Source organism: Tenebrio molitor, chromosome 6 (genome assembly GCF_963966145.1).
Source record: "Tenebrio molitor chromosome 6, icTenMoli1.1, whole genome shotgun sequence".
Classification (NCBI taxonomy): Eukaryota; Metazoa; Arthropoda; class Insecta; order Coleoptera; family Tenebrionidae; genus Tenebrio; species Tenebrio molitor.
The window spans coordinates 5,865,564-5,877,807 of record NC_091051.1 but is presented as its reverse complement, the minus strand read 5'-3'; the positions used below and the strand labels follow the sequence as shown (position 1 = coordinate 5,877,807).

Below are 12,244 nucleotides of genomic sequence, written 5' to 3'. Positions count from 1 at the left end.
TTCAGTGTTTTCTCAATGTGTCTTGGAATTGTCAATTCACGAATCCGTTTTTTCAAAAATATGTTACACTGGATGTTGTGTTCAAATCGTGCATATAAGCTCACGAAAATCAGTATTTATTCGATAGTTCAAAAGTAAAATGGACTCGTGTCCGTTTGTGTATTGAAAGAGGCTCAGGTTTTTATTTAAAATAAAAATAATTGTTGAATTGTTCGTTTTTACTAAAGTTCAACAAATGTATTTTTGTAAATTATCGCTGCAACGGTTTGCTTGCGTACCAGTTTCTTTTAGTACTGTAAGTTCAAAACGCTCCGAGAGCTGCATTACAAACTTAATTTTTAAGACATTTCGATTTACAGAATCATGATATTGTTCAGACGTTTTGAACTTGTGTTCTTGATTTTTAGCAGTATTGTACACGTTTTTATGCCTATTGCATTAATAAAGAGTGATACACAAAACATTCGACTCATTCAACCCCTTGACACATCTTATTTCCCTAATTAAACCGTGTGAGGACGCCACATATCCGAACAATGCCCACTTGGATTGTTTTGACCGAAGAAAAGAAGCCATAATTTGCGTTTATTCGTTTGTTGATGTTGTCATTGAATTTTGAAATGTGAGAAATATGCAAATGAGCGCCGAAACACAGGTAGGTGGTCGACCAGAGGAGCTTATCTCGACTAACGGGTTTTGATGTGATCACTTTTCAGCACGGGCGTCGTCGCCATCTTGTTCTGGGCGAACTCCCTTCAAGGCTCCTGAACAAGTATTCCTTCCGCTTCCATTACCGACAGGTTGGCGCGAATTACCCAGATTATATAACAATTTTCGGTGGAAATTGGTCGGCAAGTCGGAAAACGGCGACTAACGAGCGGCTCCAAGCGCGAATAATTGGCCGGTTTGGCGCTTTGGCGGATTCTCGTGCCCCAAAAATTTACTTAAAAGCAAACAATGCCGGCGAGTTATTGAAATTCGTCTTGCTCATTTCCTTTCCTCAATCGCCATTTCTTCAGGCAATAACCGTAATATAGTAACCCAATTCCAAGGCAGCATGGCTAGACTTTCATCTTGACTACATATTTCGTTTGAAAAAATAACGTTTTATTTCATGGGTTTTCTTGGGTGATGAATAATTTATGGACACGTGATGGGACCGAAACGGAAACTGGCACGATTTTCGAAGAACGCGGATCCGATTTGAAAACATGAACGAACGAGATTGTTGCGCAATTGTTATGAACTTATTATAAGGCCGTACACGTGCTCGTCACAGAACTAATTAAGAAAGTTTGGCGATTGCTTAATTTTAATTAGACCGAAAAGTAAACAAAATCAGGAGATACGGAAGAAATCTGTAACGACCAATCGACAATCAGAATTTTTCTTATTTCCCAAACGTCATCTTGGGAGAGAGCCAGCGGTTCAAAATTTTTGAAAAAGCCCAAGAAAATGACAGTTGCACTTTCGGAGATCCGTAGTATAGTAGGTACCAACCTAAAGATTTCATTCAACCTAATTAGAAAAAAATCTTTTACAAGACCAGAGCATTTAAAAATTTTCTGGGGACCTCGATCCTCGCGAAGTGGGTCAAAAAATAATCAAATCTTAATTAAGTCAAAACAAGTGATTACGAAATGCCTGTGAGAAGAATCCGGCTGTCTGTTTGCACCCAATAAAAATATTAGATGACTCGTCTGTCGGGGTCCTACTCTGGATGCATCTTTTCCATTTAATTGATCGTTTCCGATACTTTCCTCGCATCCTTGCCGAGAGCCCCCACTGCACAATCTCCTAGTCGTGGAGCGTGGCCGCCTTCCGATGTCTGCAAACTCTTTATTACTTCTTCGAGCTTGTAACACTTGAAACGCTCCCGAGAGCGCAACCGTTTCTTGGTGATGTGACGGTGCAAAGTGGCCCTAGTGTCGTTCCAAAACCAAAAATCACCCTTCTGGACTATCACCTGTGAATGCGCCGCCGCCTTTCTTCGGGGATGAAGTAAGTATTAATTCGTTAACAGAGCTAATTAACGGTTCGTTGTGCGACATGTGTCAAGTGTTGTTTTTTCTTTTAACGCTATTAGATCCAGCAATGTTGAATTAGTTGATGAACAGCGCTGCTCTCGGAGTAGGTGAACTAGATAATTCTTCGGTTAAGTAGGATGACGATTACTATTCTGCACTGATCTTCGATTCGGCGATTTGCGATGCAGGCGAGGGAGTTCGGTCAGACCGGGAGCGCATAATAAACAAAACAATTACTTGTTCGAGGAAAATTTGCGGGTCGCACGCTTTTGTTTCTTCTTTTGTCGGTTAAAATGTATTTGACGCCGCCGAAACGGAAAGTTTATTGTAGCTTCATTGTCATATTATGCAAGAATTCACATAAAGGTTTAGGTCGAGGTATTGTTGACGTTTGTTGAGACAGTCTCACGTCTAAACAATTCAAAAGTTTATATTAACCGAGCTTGCTTGTGCCGTCATTGTTTCAGTTGCAATTAACGCAACTTGTAACATCTCAATGCTCCGAGTCTGATCTGCTGAACTAGATTCTTAAAAAATCTGGAATCGCGATTCCGGAGACTGAAGACATGTAGGGTACTAGATCTCGTGACAAAAAACAGTTTCTGGTACTTGCAGCACTATATTTTGTGTGTTTTTTTCTGGCAGAGTAAATGGTTGCGGTCTCGCTACGCAATTTTTTTCTAATTAATTAGACGTTTCAGTGTGAGACTATGGTTCCGTGCAGACTTCCATGAAAATATGTAATTATGAAAAAGGAGCGCATCGAGATATTGACCTGCAATCTACCATTTAAAACGGATCACGCTATGATTCAGTAAAAGTTATACCTCACTCCGACAATTATTTTTTAATGATATTGTCTCATTTTATTTTCTTAAATTTCCTCAATGAAATATAAAAATGCTGACCGTTAGAGAAAGCTTTAAAATTCCAAATGTGATCAATCTTAGGAGCCTACTTTGCAGAAACACCAAATTCTCGCCACTCAACATTCACTGTCGGACACCAAAGAATGTTTTAAGAACGCTGAAGGTCCTCACGTTAAATTAAATCCACTCCCACAATGCACTTGTTAAATTGGTATTTTTCTTATTCCAACAACGTTATATAAAATTATTGAATAAAGCTTAATCTGTAATTAGCGTGGGACCAATTGTTTCAATAAAAAAGTTAAAACTCTTTTGCAAGTAAAAGTTTTCGTTTATCACAGAATCCACAATTTTTTAATTCTTTTTCACAGTGAAGTTCTCAGAGATACTTGGTTTTTGTGACTTTGAATTTTTTGTGCTGCACTGAAACTTGAGGTAGATCTGACATAAAAATATTCCGAAAATAAATTTCTCTTAGTTAACGTCTGTGTACAGTTGGTTGCAAAAAAAAACGGGAAACGAAAATTTTCCTAATATAAATTTGGTTTTGTCCATTTGTCAATTAATTGACAATACCTATCAAATGATTTTAAAAAATATCATTGAATTTTGACGTTAATTCTAACCTATCTCTCGTAAGGTTTCACACTATGGAAAAATTGTAAAAATGTGTCAATTTTATTCTGACAGTTCCCGTTTTTTTTGCAACCAACTGCAATAATACCCTCGTAAAAATACGAAATGCCGCTCTACAAAAAAAAGAAAGCCTAACCTCAAAATATTCCAAAATTCCAAATGTGATTTATTGCGAAGCTAACAAAAGCAAGTCACAGCTAGTGTTGAAAGTGGCCACCAACGTTTGTTAATTCAATTTAGTAAATTGTAACAATTGTCAATTCGATTGATGACATTTATTGACAGAACTAATAGTTCGGCACTTCCAAAAAAAAAGTAGAGCGGTACAGGAAAATTTACATGTGCAAAAATTCCAAAGGTAACTACTCTCGTGTCAAAAATGGATTACTCCCTAGAATTCGAACTTTTAGGAAAATAACGTTTTTCATGTTGTGTGTAACTAGAATTTTCAAAAGTTATTTTGAATGCCTAAGGTTGGTTACTTTGAATTGAGAGATTAAATCCAAATAAATATGCCGCCAGTAACCAAAATTGATTGTGAAATGAAAAATTATCTATCACTTAGCGAGAAATTAGTCATTTCCAACTGTTACAATTAATTTGCTGCCTTACATTTTTGGGATATCTTTTGTTTGTCACCAGAAACCACATAGCCTCCAACCTAACCAAATTTATGGCAACCTAGTAACGAATATCCCTAAATCCTAGGGAGTAATCCATTTTTGACACGAGAGTAATTAGATGTAAATCATTTTATTCCACACTGTAGTTATTTATGCAACGAGGTCCTGTGTAAATCCTCGCTGCGCTCGTATTTCAATCTGGCCTCTCGGGCAATTAGAAAAGCCCAATTTGCACAGAAACGAGTTGCATACAAACTTTTATTATTTGAAACGACGTCCCCAAAGCTTCCAAATCTATTAAAAATGATTTCGCATTTGCTTTTGACAGTTTTGACAAATTTTTCAAGAAATGTCACTTTGAATGTGTTGTCTAGGGCAACGGTTGGTTATCTGCTATTTTTTGCTTCAGAGCAGTTAGCAGGCAGTTTACAAAGGAGAAAAATGAGAATTTATGATAGTTGAAAGCAATAAAATAAATTTTGTTGTGGGTCAAAACCTTAAAATCACGATGGCATCCTTGTGAAATGTTTTTTAACCACTGCTGCTGTTAGTCTTCAGATATCTCAAATTTAACAGTTTAACAATGTATAAACGTAATCAGTAAAATTATTATAATATTCTTTATCATATTGATCTAATTGTGAGCAAATATGAACCACATAAATTTGTCAGCGCTGCTTGTTAATTAATTGTCTAGAAGCAACTTTCTCTTAAAAGATTCTGGATTCTGGATTTGTGAGTATAAAGGATCAACTGATACAAAAATCTAGGATTATAAATACATTAAGAGAAAAGACAAGTCTGTAACAATGGACTCGTTGAATAAACTGTACAGTTTACTTGTTGAACTTGTTTCATTATTTTAAAATAACACTCTTGTACAAAGAAAAGTTTCCATCCTTAACACCGTTACGTGCTCGTGAGCCGCCTTGAAAGAAATTATTGTAAAAATTAAGAACTTCACGCATCGAGGTTTAACAAACCACTGAACCCAAATTTGACGCGAAGAATAAATCTATAAAAAGTGATAAAAATTTGGTCAATTGTCATGTGTTATTTTCTCTTCTTAACAACACCTGTCATAACACGGTGACGCAATGTAACCCATAACAAGTCCGGTTCATCTAGTTTGCCAACTTTCCAGAGCCGTCATGCGGTTCCAGAAGTCCAGCGCACGGGACACGGTCGGTGACGCCGCCACTCATTGTTACCGAGTGTGAGAGGTGAAAAAATGGACTGTTAAAAATTCTTCATTAAGAGCAACCACGCTCTGAATATCGCGATTTAACGCTCTTTCATCCATAGGTAAAAAATTGCAAACCGAATAATCTGCTGTCACTGTACGAGATGGTTTCTTGTGGAAATAAGTGGGAAATTGCGTAACCGGTCACCGAAAGGTTTGGCCTTGACTTTGTGACTCTGTTGCATTAACCTCGAAAAGTAGCCAATCGATTCGTGGAGGCCCACAAGCAGGAATCGAGTTATTGGTCGCTGAATTAATCATCAGGAGTGACCTGGTAAATAAAGATTATATCGCGAGCCTGCATAGTCGGCAACCAACAATACACGCATTTCGAAAATTTGGAAAAATCTTGGCCGGCAACCAGGTCACTCGGATTCTCGACGATTATGCGATTGGTTTCGTCTTATTTAACACCGCGTCTGTTTCAGGTACCAGCCATGGGTACCGCTATGCCGAGCGCACCGGCCGCTCCAGGGTTCCTGCCAGCAGTAGTTCTTCAGATGTTACAGTGCCCGCAGTGTCTCAAAGTGGCCGAGTCGTACGAAAAACGTAAGTCGATTGTTCTACAACGAACCTTGAAATTACACAAGGTGGTACCCGATCAAATAACAAGAAGTCAATCTTATTATAATTAGATTGCGGTTTCCATTATTTTTTTATGAAGGGTTGGGCCACTAGAAAATGGTACCACTTTATTTCGATCTGGTTCACTATCATTATTATCTTTTGTATCATACATAATAAAAATTTGATTGTGATTTGTGATAAAAGTAATTTTCGTTTTTATTTTGTATTTTTTTAAGAGACTATTGTGGGGTAGTACTGGGAGATATGCGACTTGGTCCGGCTTTGCCCAACGTAAATAATCGGGGCTGGTCAGGGAAAGTCGTTGACCGTAGCGGTACAACTTCATTACCATCTCCCTCTGACCCACGCATGCGATCGTAAATAACATCGTCGTCGCATTCTTCGCCGAGGTGGTACTATTATTTGTTTTGGTTGATCAGTTTTTTACGGTTAATTGCCGGTAAATGGCGCCAAGAACCGTTGCCCCGCTACCAATTAAACGATAGTCGCTACAAATTTGACCGCTCGATACAACACCAAATCGACATTTCCTGTAACGGTACCGAATACCGAATGCGTCACCGCCGACCATAAAATTTATTATGTGACCCGAATCCTCCTGACTGATTTTTGTCTTGTTTCAGGCGAAAATGCAGCGTCCAGGACCTTTAGTGTTAGTGTTAGTGATTGCGGCGCTGACTGCCGCCACTCCGGTACCGACTGGAACCACAACAGCAAGGTACTCTATAGGAGGGCACACCACACAATTGACACTTCTACCTCAATTTTCCGACTCGACGGAACTGATCTCTACTAGTACTAGGACCGCGAAAGGGCCAAAAGACAGCTTTTACACTGACATGTTGCTAAATATCTTGACCCAACCCACGTTTCGCGGAGACAGCGTTCGAAAAGTCAAACGCAAGGACCAACAGTTGCTGACTCAGTTTGTCAAAAGTAACATCGAGGACCTAAATACGCCAAATAAAACGATCAAATTGAGTCTGACTGGTGGTACTTTTAATAAGACCTTGAAATTGGGTGCGGTGAATAGGGTTCGGGTCACTACCACCACCCACAGACCTTATAGGATCTCCACTCGGAAATCTGATAAGGTGGTACCGAGTCAAGTTATCATAAACGTGTCCAAGCCGGTCAGTGTTGCTACTGTTAAGAGTCCGACGAAGGTGGTACCGTCGACTAAAGCTCCTTTCAAAATCAAGCTTTCGCCGCGGCCTTATATTAAACTTAAGACTAGTGGTACTACAAAGTACCGCAATCAAACCAAACGGGTGACGACGAAAAAGCCCAAGACTAAGCCCACAGTAAGACGCGTCATCACCAAATGGTCGGACCGGCCGACCCTCAACGAAATCAAACAGAACTGGTACGAACAGGGAGTACCTTACCCCACTCCCAACCCTGAGATTAACTCGCACTCTCCTCCATACTCCCTGAACGAGGTCGCCTCTCAACTACCTGAAACCCCTCAACCCGAGCAACCTCCCCCGGCCGATTTGAACAACGCGATCAGTACCTTCAACCTAGACATGGCGTCGGACAACACGGACATCAGAGACGGTGCAGGTTCTCCTTGCCCCACCGTACACATCTCTAGCGCAGTTCTCACCCCCCAGCAGCGCCAAGACTGCTCCGACTTGAACCTGGTCATAAACTCGCACTTCCACCAAAACACAGCCACCGAGCGTACTCCTCTCCAACCCGAAACCTACGACGCTCAGGCCCCTGCCGTCGAGGAAGACCCTGCCCCGCCTCCGGAAGTCCAAGCGGACCCTCCGGGCGCGGGGGGATCGCCGCAAGCCGCCGCTCCCGCCGCTTCTCCCCCGGGCGGCGGCAGCGGAGGCAGTGGCGGTAGCGGCGGAAGTGGCGGCGATGGGGACGGAGGCGGCTTGAGACTCCCCGATTTGAAAGGATTGACCGACTTTTTGAGATTTGTGTGGGAGAAATTTGGGCATCTCTTCCAGTTTCTCAAGAATCCCTACTTGTATTTAGTACCGATGGCACTATTTTTTGCGCTAGGGTTCGGTGCGGTTTTGTTACTGTTTCCGTGGTGGATCCCCGCGCTTTACTTTTACGCAACGGCCAAGGCTAGCACAAAAAAATCAAACGTGTCGTTCTATAAACACGTACACAAACCCGTCCATCATCCAGACGGCTGGTTCTGGAACCATGAGACTAAGACCTGGCAAGATGTCGCCGATTTTGTTCACCACAGGCGTCTGGATGAGGGTGGGGGGAAGTACACCCGAATCCCAGAGGCTATAGAGAATTTCTCACGGAAGTATGGAGTAGCGAGTACCACCCAGTCGTGGAAGTGGCGCAGACGGAACAGATAGTACCGAGTAGGTCAAGATTTTTAGTAATTTGCCTCGTGTACATAGTGTATAGTTGCTGTGATGTATGTCGGAAAATTGAGGATAAAAATGACACTTGACACTTGAGTTCCATCCGTTGTAATTTATTTAATTTATTTATTTATTTATTTATCTGTATCATTTATTAAAATCGCCATAAATCTCTAATGTATCCTCTGTATTAGCTAGGATAAACAAGAATAAAATTGTACCACAAAACCTCTGGGTCTTATTTTTCCTTACCTGGTATTTGATTCGCCATTTGTAAATTGTCAATTGTTTTCTATTTGGTTGTTGTTTTAGATCCCCCACTCAAATTGGAGAAACAATCAAATTGCTGACTAACCAGTTGATGGAAACTAACGCAACATCCTCCGACATAATCACTTTAGACACGAGAACACCACCCAAAATCAAACAACACACCAAGAAGAAAAACAAGATTCCAGAATCGGTGGAAAACTCGCACGCAGGAGTTGCCATTCCTGTAAACGAGGATGAAGTTCTTCTGGAAGAGACCACGAAGAAGCTGAGTTTTTACAAAATCGAAAAGCCTACAACCAACAGTGGTTTGTCTACTTGGATTCTTCTCAGCGGTCAAACCACTCCAAAACCATCGAGGAAACCTGTGGTGAAACCCAACGACAGGCAAAATGCGACAGTCATGGTCGATTCGACTAGAATCGTCAAACCTATATTTAAAAAACGCGGTACTACTAGTACCACGGCTGCACCAACGACCACCAAATTGACCACAAAGTTAACCAAAGTGAAAGCGTCTGTTCTGAATGTTGCCAAGAAAAGTACAACAACTCCAGCGACCACTGTGAGGACCACCAGCACCACCACCACCACCACAATGGAAACTACTAGTGTTGGTACCACTACGGCGGGCAACTCTAGTGTGTTACCCTTGGAACCCAAAGACGGAGAGACTGATTTGGGTGGTACTACCGATAACAAGAAGACTAGAAGACCGTCGACTAATAAGCGCAAGAAGAACAAGAACAGACGGCGCCGCCCTAGCGAAAAATCTGACAACAGTACAAAAATCGAGAAACCAGTCAAATCCAAAGAGAAGCCGATCGGTACTCAACTCTACAATTACCTATCGAGGGAAGTGATGCCGACAGTTGGAGTCGGCCTGGTTGGTCTGATGGTGACCGCAGGTTTAGCCAGTTACTTCCTGTACCCCTTTGGAGTCGCTCGACGCTCTTACGAAGTTGACCGTCGAGACAAAGACCCTCATTACTACTACAGCGATGAGTACTCGGGAGGAATCGCAGAGGAAGAAGCCATCGGTAAAGTGATCGCCGGCATGCCCTCAAACTCGTTGTACGGCAACAACTTCAAAACCCCCACGTCGAGACACAGTTTCAACAATCGCAGAATTATCGACCAAAGTACCAGTTATTCCGTCGCCGAGGAAGAAGCGACCCCCGCGGCGGTACCCGAGCACGGACCTAGAAATCTGCACGTGAGGAAACGACGACAAGTACCGAAGATACCGAGCGTGTTGCGAGATATAGACGAAGGGGAGAACGAGATTGATGGTACTGTCAGTACCGGAGAGGCTACGACGGAGACTGCAACCACGACAGCAACGAAACCAACAGAGACTACTGCGAAAAGCAGTACCACTCGACGACCAGACAAAGTCAAGTCGTTTATTGACATTTTCAGGGAGCTGTTCCAATTGAAGGTCAATTTAGGACTTCGGTTTTTGCAAAACGCGTCTCAAGCCGTGTCGAAGTACGTCTCGCAAGTTCAGAGACGACTTGACGAACACTACTACAAGAACTCCACGCTTAATTAATGGTATTTGTTATTTAATTAGGATTTATGTACTCCCCTGTTTACAAAAACTTCGATTTGGTCTTACCATTGTATCCTTGAGAGTACGTAGATTAGTTTTGGGCTGGCTTCTGGGAATAAACCATAAAAACCAAAAGTCATAATGTTTATTTAACTCTAGGACTATAAATGTAAAATAAGACTGTATTATAAATAAATAAATAAATAAATTATTACATATTACGCGGAAGTGTTATTTGTAGGTACTTTGGCGTGCTGGTCGCGTACCGCACGTCACGTTTCCGCCTCTTGCCCAAAGCCATCGGTACCAACATCGCCATAGTCGCAGGAATCATTCCGGCACCTACGGCTGCCAAAACCGCAGAACTGTCATGTCCCGTGTTTCTCTTGGTCGTGGTCAGAGTGGGAGGGACGATTTGACGTACAGGCTTCGCCCCCTGAGGCTTCCTTTTCAATTTCTGCTTCTTGTTGTACTGCTTGTGCGCTTGTTCCACCGTCTGGAAGCTCGATTCGACTTGCAAGAGTCCACCATGCGAGGTGGTCATGTTGATTTTGGAATTCTTCAGTGGCGGTAGTACCGTCAAGCGGACGCTGCGGTGGGCTCCGATCGCCTCGGGATTGATCTGCAGCGACCTCTGTCTCTGCTGCGGATACTTGTACCCTTTAGTCGTCGACAGCAGGACCCAATCTCCGTCGCCGGAAAGGGGGTGGTGCTCGGGGTACATCTCAGTACCTCTCCGCCGACTGGCTTCGTAGGGTTGGGGAAAATTGGGAGGGAGTCCGTCTGTGATTATCTCGGTGGAGTCGGTGGGTCTCTGGGGGTGTCTGCAATTTTCGTCGTGCTTGTGTTGGTACTTGTTAGCGTAATCCACGTGGACTTTTTGACTGTAAGTAGCAGTCGGCTTGCTAAAAATGGGTTTCGAGTCTGGTTTGTTATCGACGTAATAGATGTCGTAGTTGTTGGTGGGTCTGTTCCAAGACGGTCGTACTGTTTGGGTTTCCCCCGAATCGTAGTCCTCCCACGGTTTGGGACTCGGCTTGTGGTTGCTCTGCCACTTGGAGATCTTCGAGACCGACCAAGGCACAGGTTCCATACTCACCCATCCCTTCTTGTCGTCGTACGGGTGGTTGTGCTTCTGGTAGTTCATCACGTCCCAACTCTTCGACTTGTCGATGTTGTCGTTGGGTGTGACCAGCTTGACGCTCTCCATGCGGATCTTGTTTTTGTTGCGACGGACAGTGTCGGCGTAGTTCGTGAGGAACTGGTGCAGAGGGTCATCCTTGTCGGGGTTGGTGCGGTCGGCGGTGCTGAAGGCGCGATGCTCGAATTTGGACGTCGGCGTGGACTGCCACAAGGGCTCGCCTTCCACGATGCGGATCGGATCGGAACCTGGTACCTCGATGTCGTAGGTCTTGGTGGTCGTGGGTTCAAGGTCGCCGGCGACACTTGCAGCGAGTAATACCACTAGGAACATTTTCACACCAAGGAGCCGCAACCCTGACTGGACGGTTTCTCGGTCGGCTCCTTGTAATATAAGTTTCCGCCACAATAACTTTAAATGTGGTACAGACCAATCCCTACCTTGTCTCGGAAAAAAATGACACGTTTTAATACTGTCTTTGTCCGGCGAGTAGAAAGTCAACGTGGATTTGTGTGCCGTAAAGAAAGGCTTTCTCCGCGCTCGTGCATTTTTAACTTTTGTTTACACCGCGGCCACTGTAATAAATTTATTTCAAGTCCCGTTACCCATCCCATATTATATCAGATAGTAATTGCTGCAAATTGCACCGCTCTAGCCTGTCGGTTATGGCCTGGACCGTTACCGATCCGCGATTGCAATCTGATTTTACTAGTTGCGATTTGTTTTATCGCCGCGAACAGTTATCCTGCACTTCCTAAATCTATATTACCGATAATTCGTCGCTTCCGGGCGCGCGATTCGAATTTTTCCCCGCATGTGGGTCGAGCGTTTCGCACCGCTGCTGTTAAACTGCACCAATTAAACCGCGATCCAGTGAAATTACGCCGGATAAAAATGAAATTTCGCGTCGGACTTTCGTGACTGAAGAAAGGAGAACAATCCGCAAT

General features: G+C 43.0%; 2 protein-coding genes across 3 annotated transcripts; one reads left to right on the top strand and one right to left on the bottom strand.

Annotated features, from left to right (window-relative positions):
- Nucleotides 1-515: 515 nt before the first annotated feature.
- LOC138134227 (uncharacterized) lies at nucleotides 516-10,377 on the top strand. 2 transcript variants are annotated; one of them, XM_069052397.1, is made up of 4 exons: nucleotides 516-655; nucleotides 717-2,001; nucleotides 5,827-5,947; nucleotides 6,610-8,619. In XM_069052397.1, the coding sequence occupies exon 4, from the start codon at nucleotides 6,616-6,618 to the stop codon at nucleotides 8,320-8,322; it is 1,707 nt and encodes a 568-aa protein (XP_068908498.1). In that variant the 5' UTR covers nucleotides 516-655; nucleotides 717-2,001; nucleotides 5,827-5,947; nucleotides 6,610-6,615; the 3' UTR covers nucleotides 8,323-8,619. The 2 variants fall into 2 exon arrangements, with proteins under 2 accessions (XP_068908498.1, XP_068908499.1); XM_069052398.1 differs by lacking the exon at nucleotides 516-655 and adding an exon at nucleotides 8,644-10,377 and having other exon boundaries at nucleotides 1,526-2,001; nucleotides 6,610-6,704.
- LOC138134235 (uncharacterized) lies at nucleotides 10,286-12,068 on the bottom strand. Its single transcript, XM_069052410.1, has one exon. It carries the CDS (start codon nucleotides 11,628-11,630, stop codon nucleotides 10,368-10,370), a length of 1,263 nt encoding a protein of 420 aa, XP_068908511.1. The 5' UTR covers nucleotides 11,631-12,068; the 3' UTR covers nucleotides 10,286-10,367.
- Nucleotides 12,069-12,244: the final 176 nt, after the last annotated feature.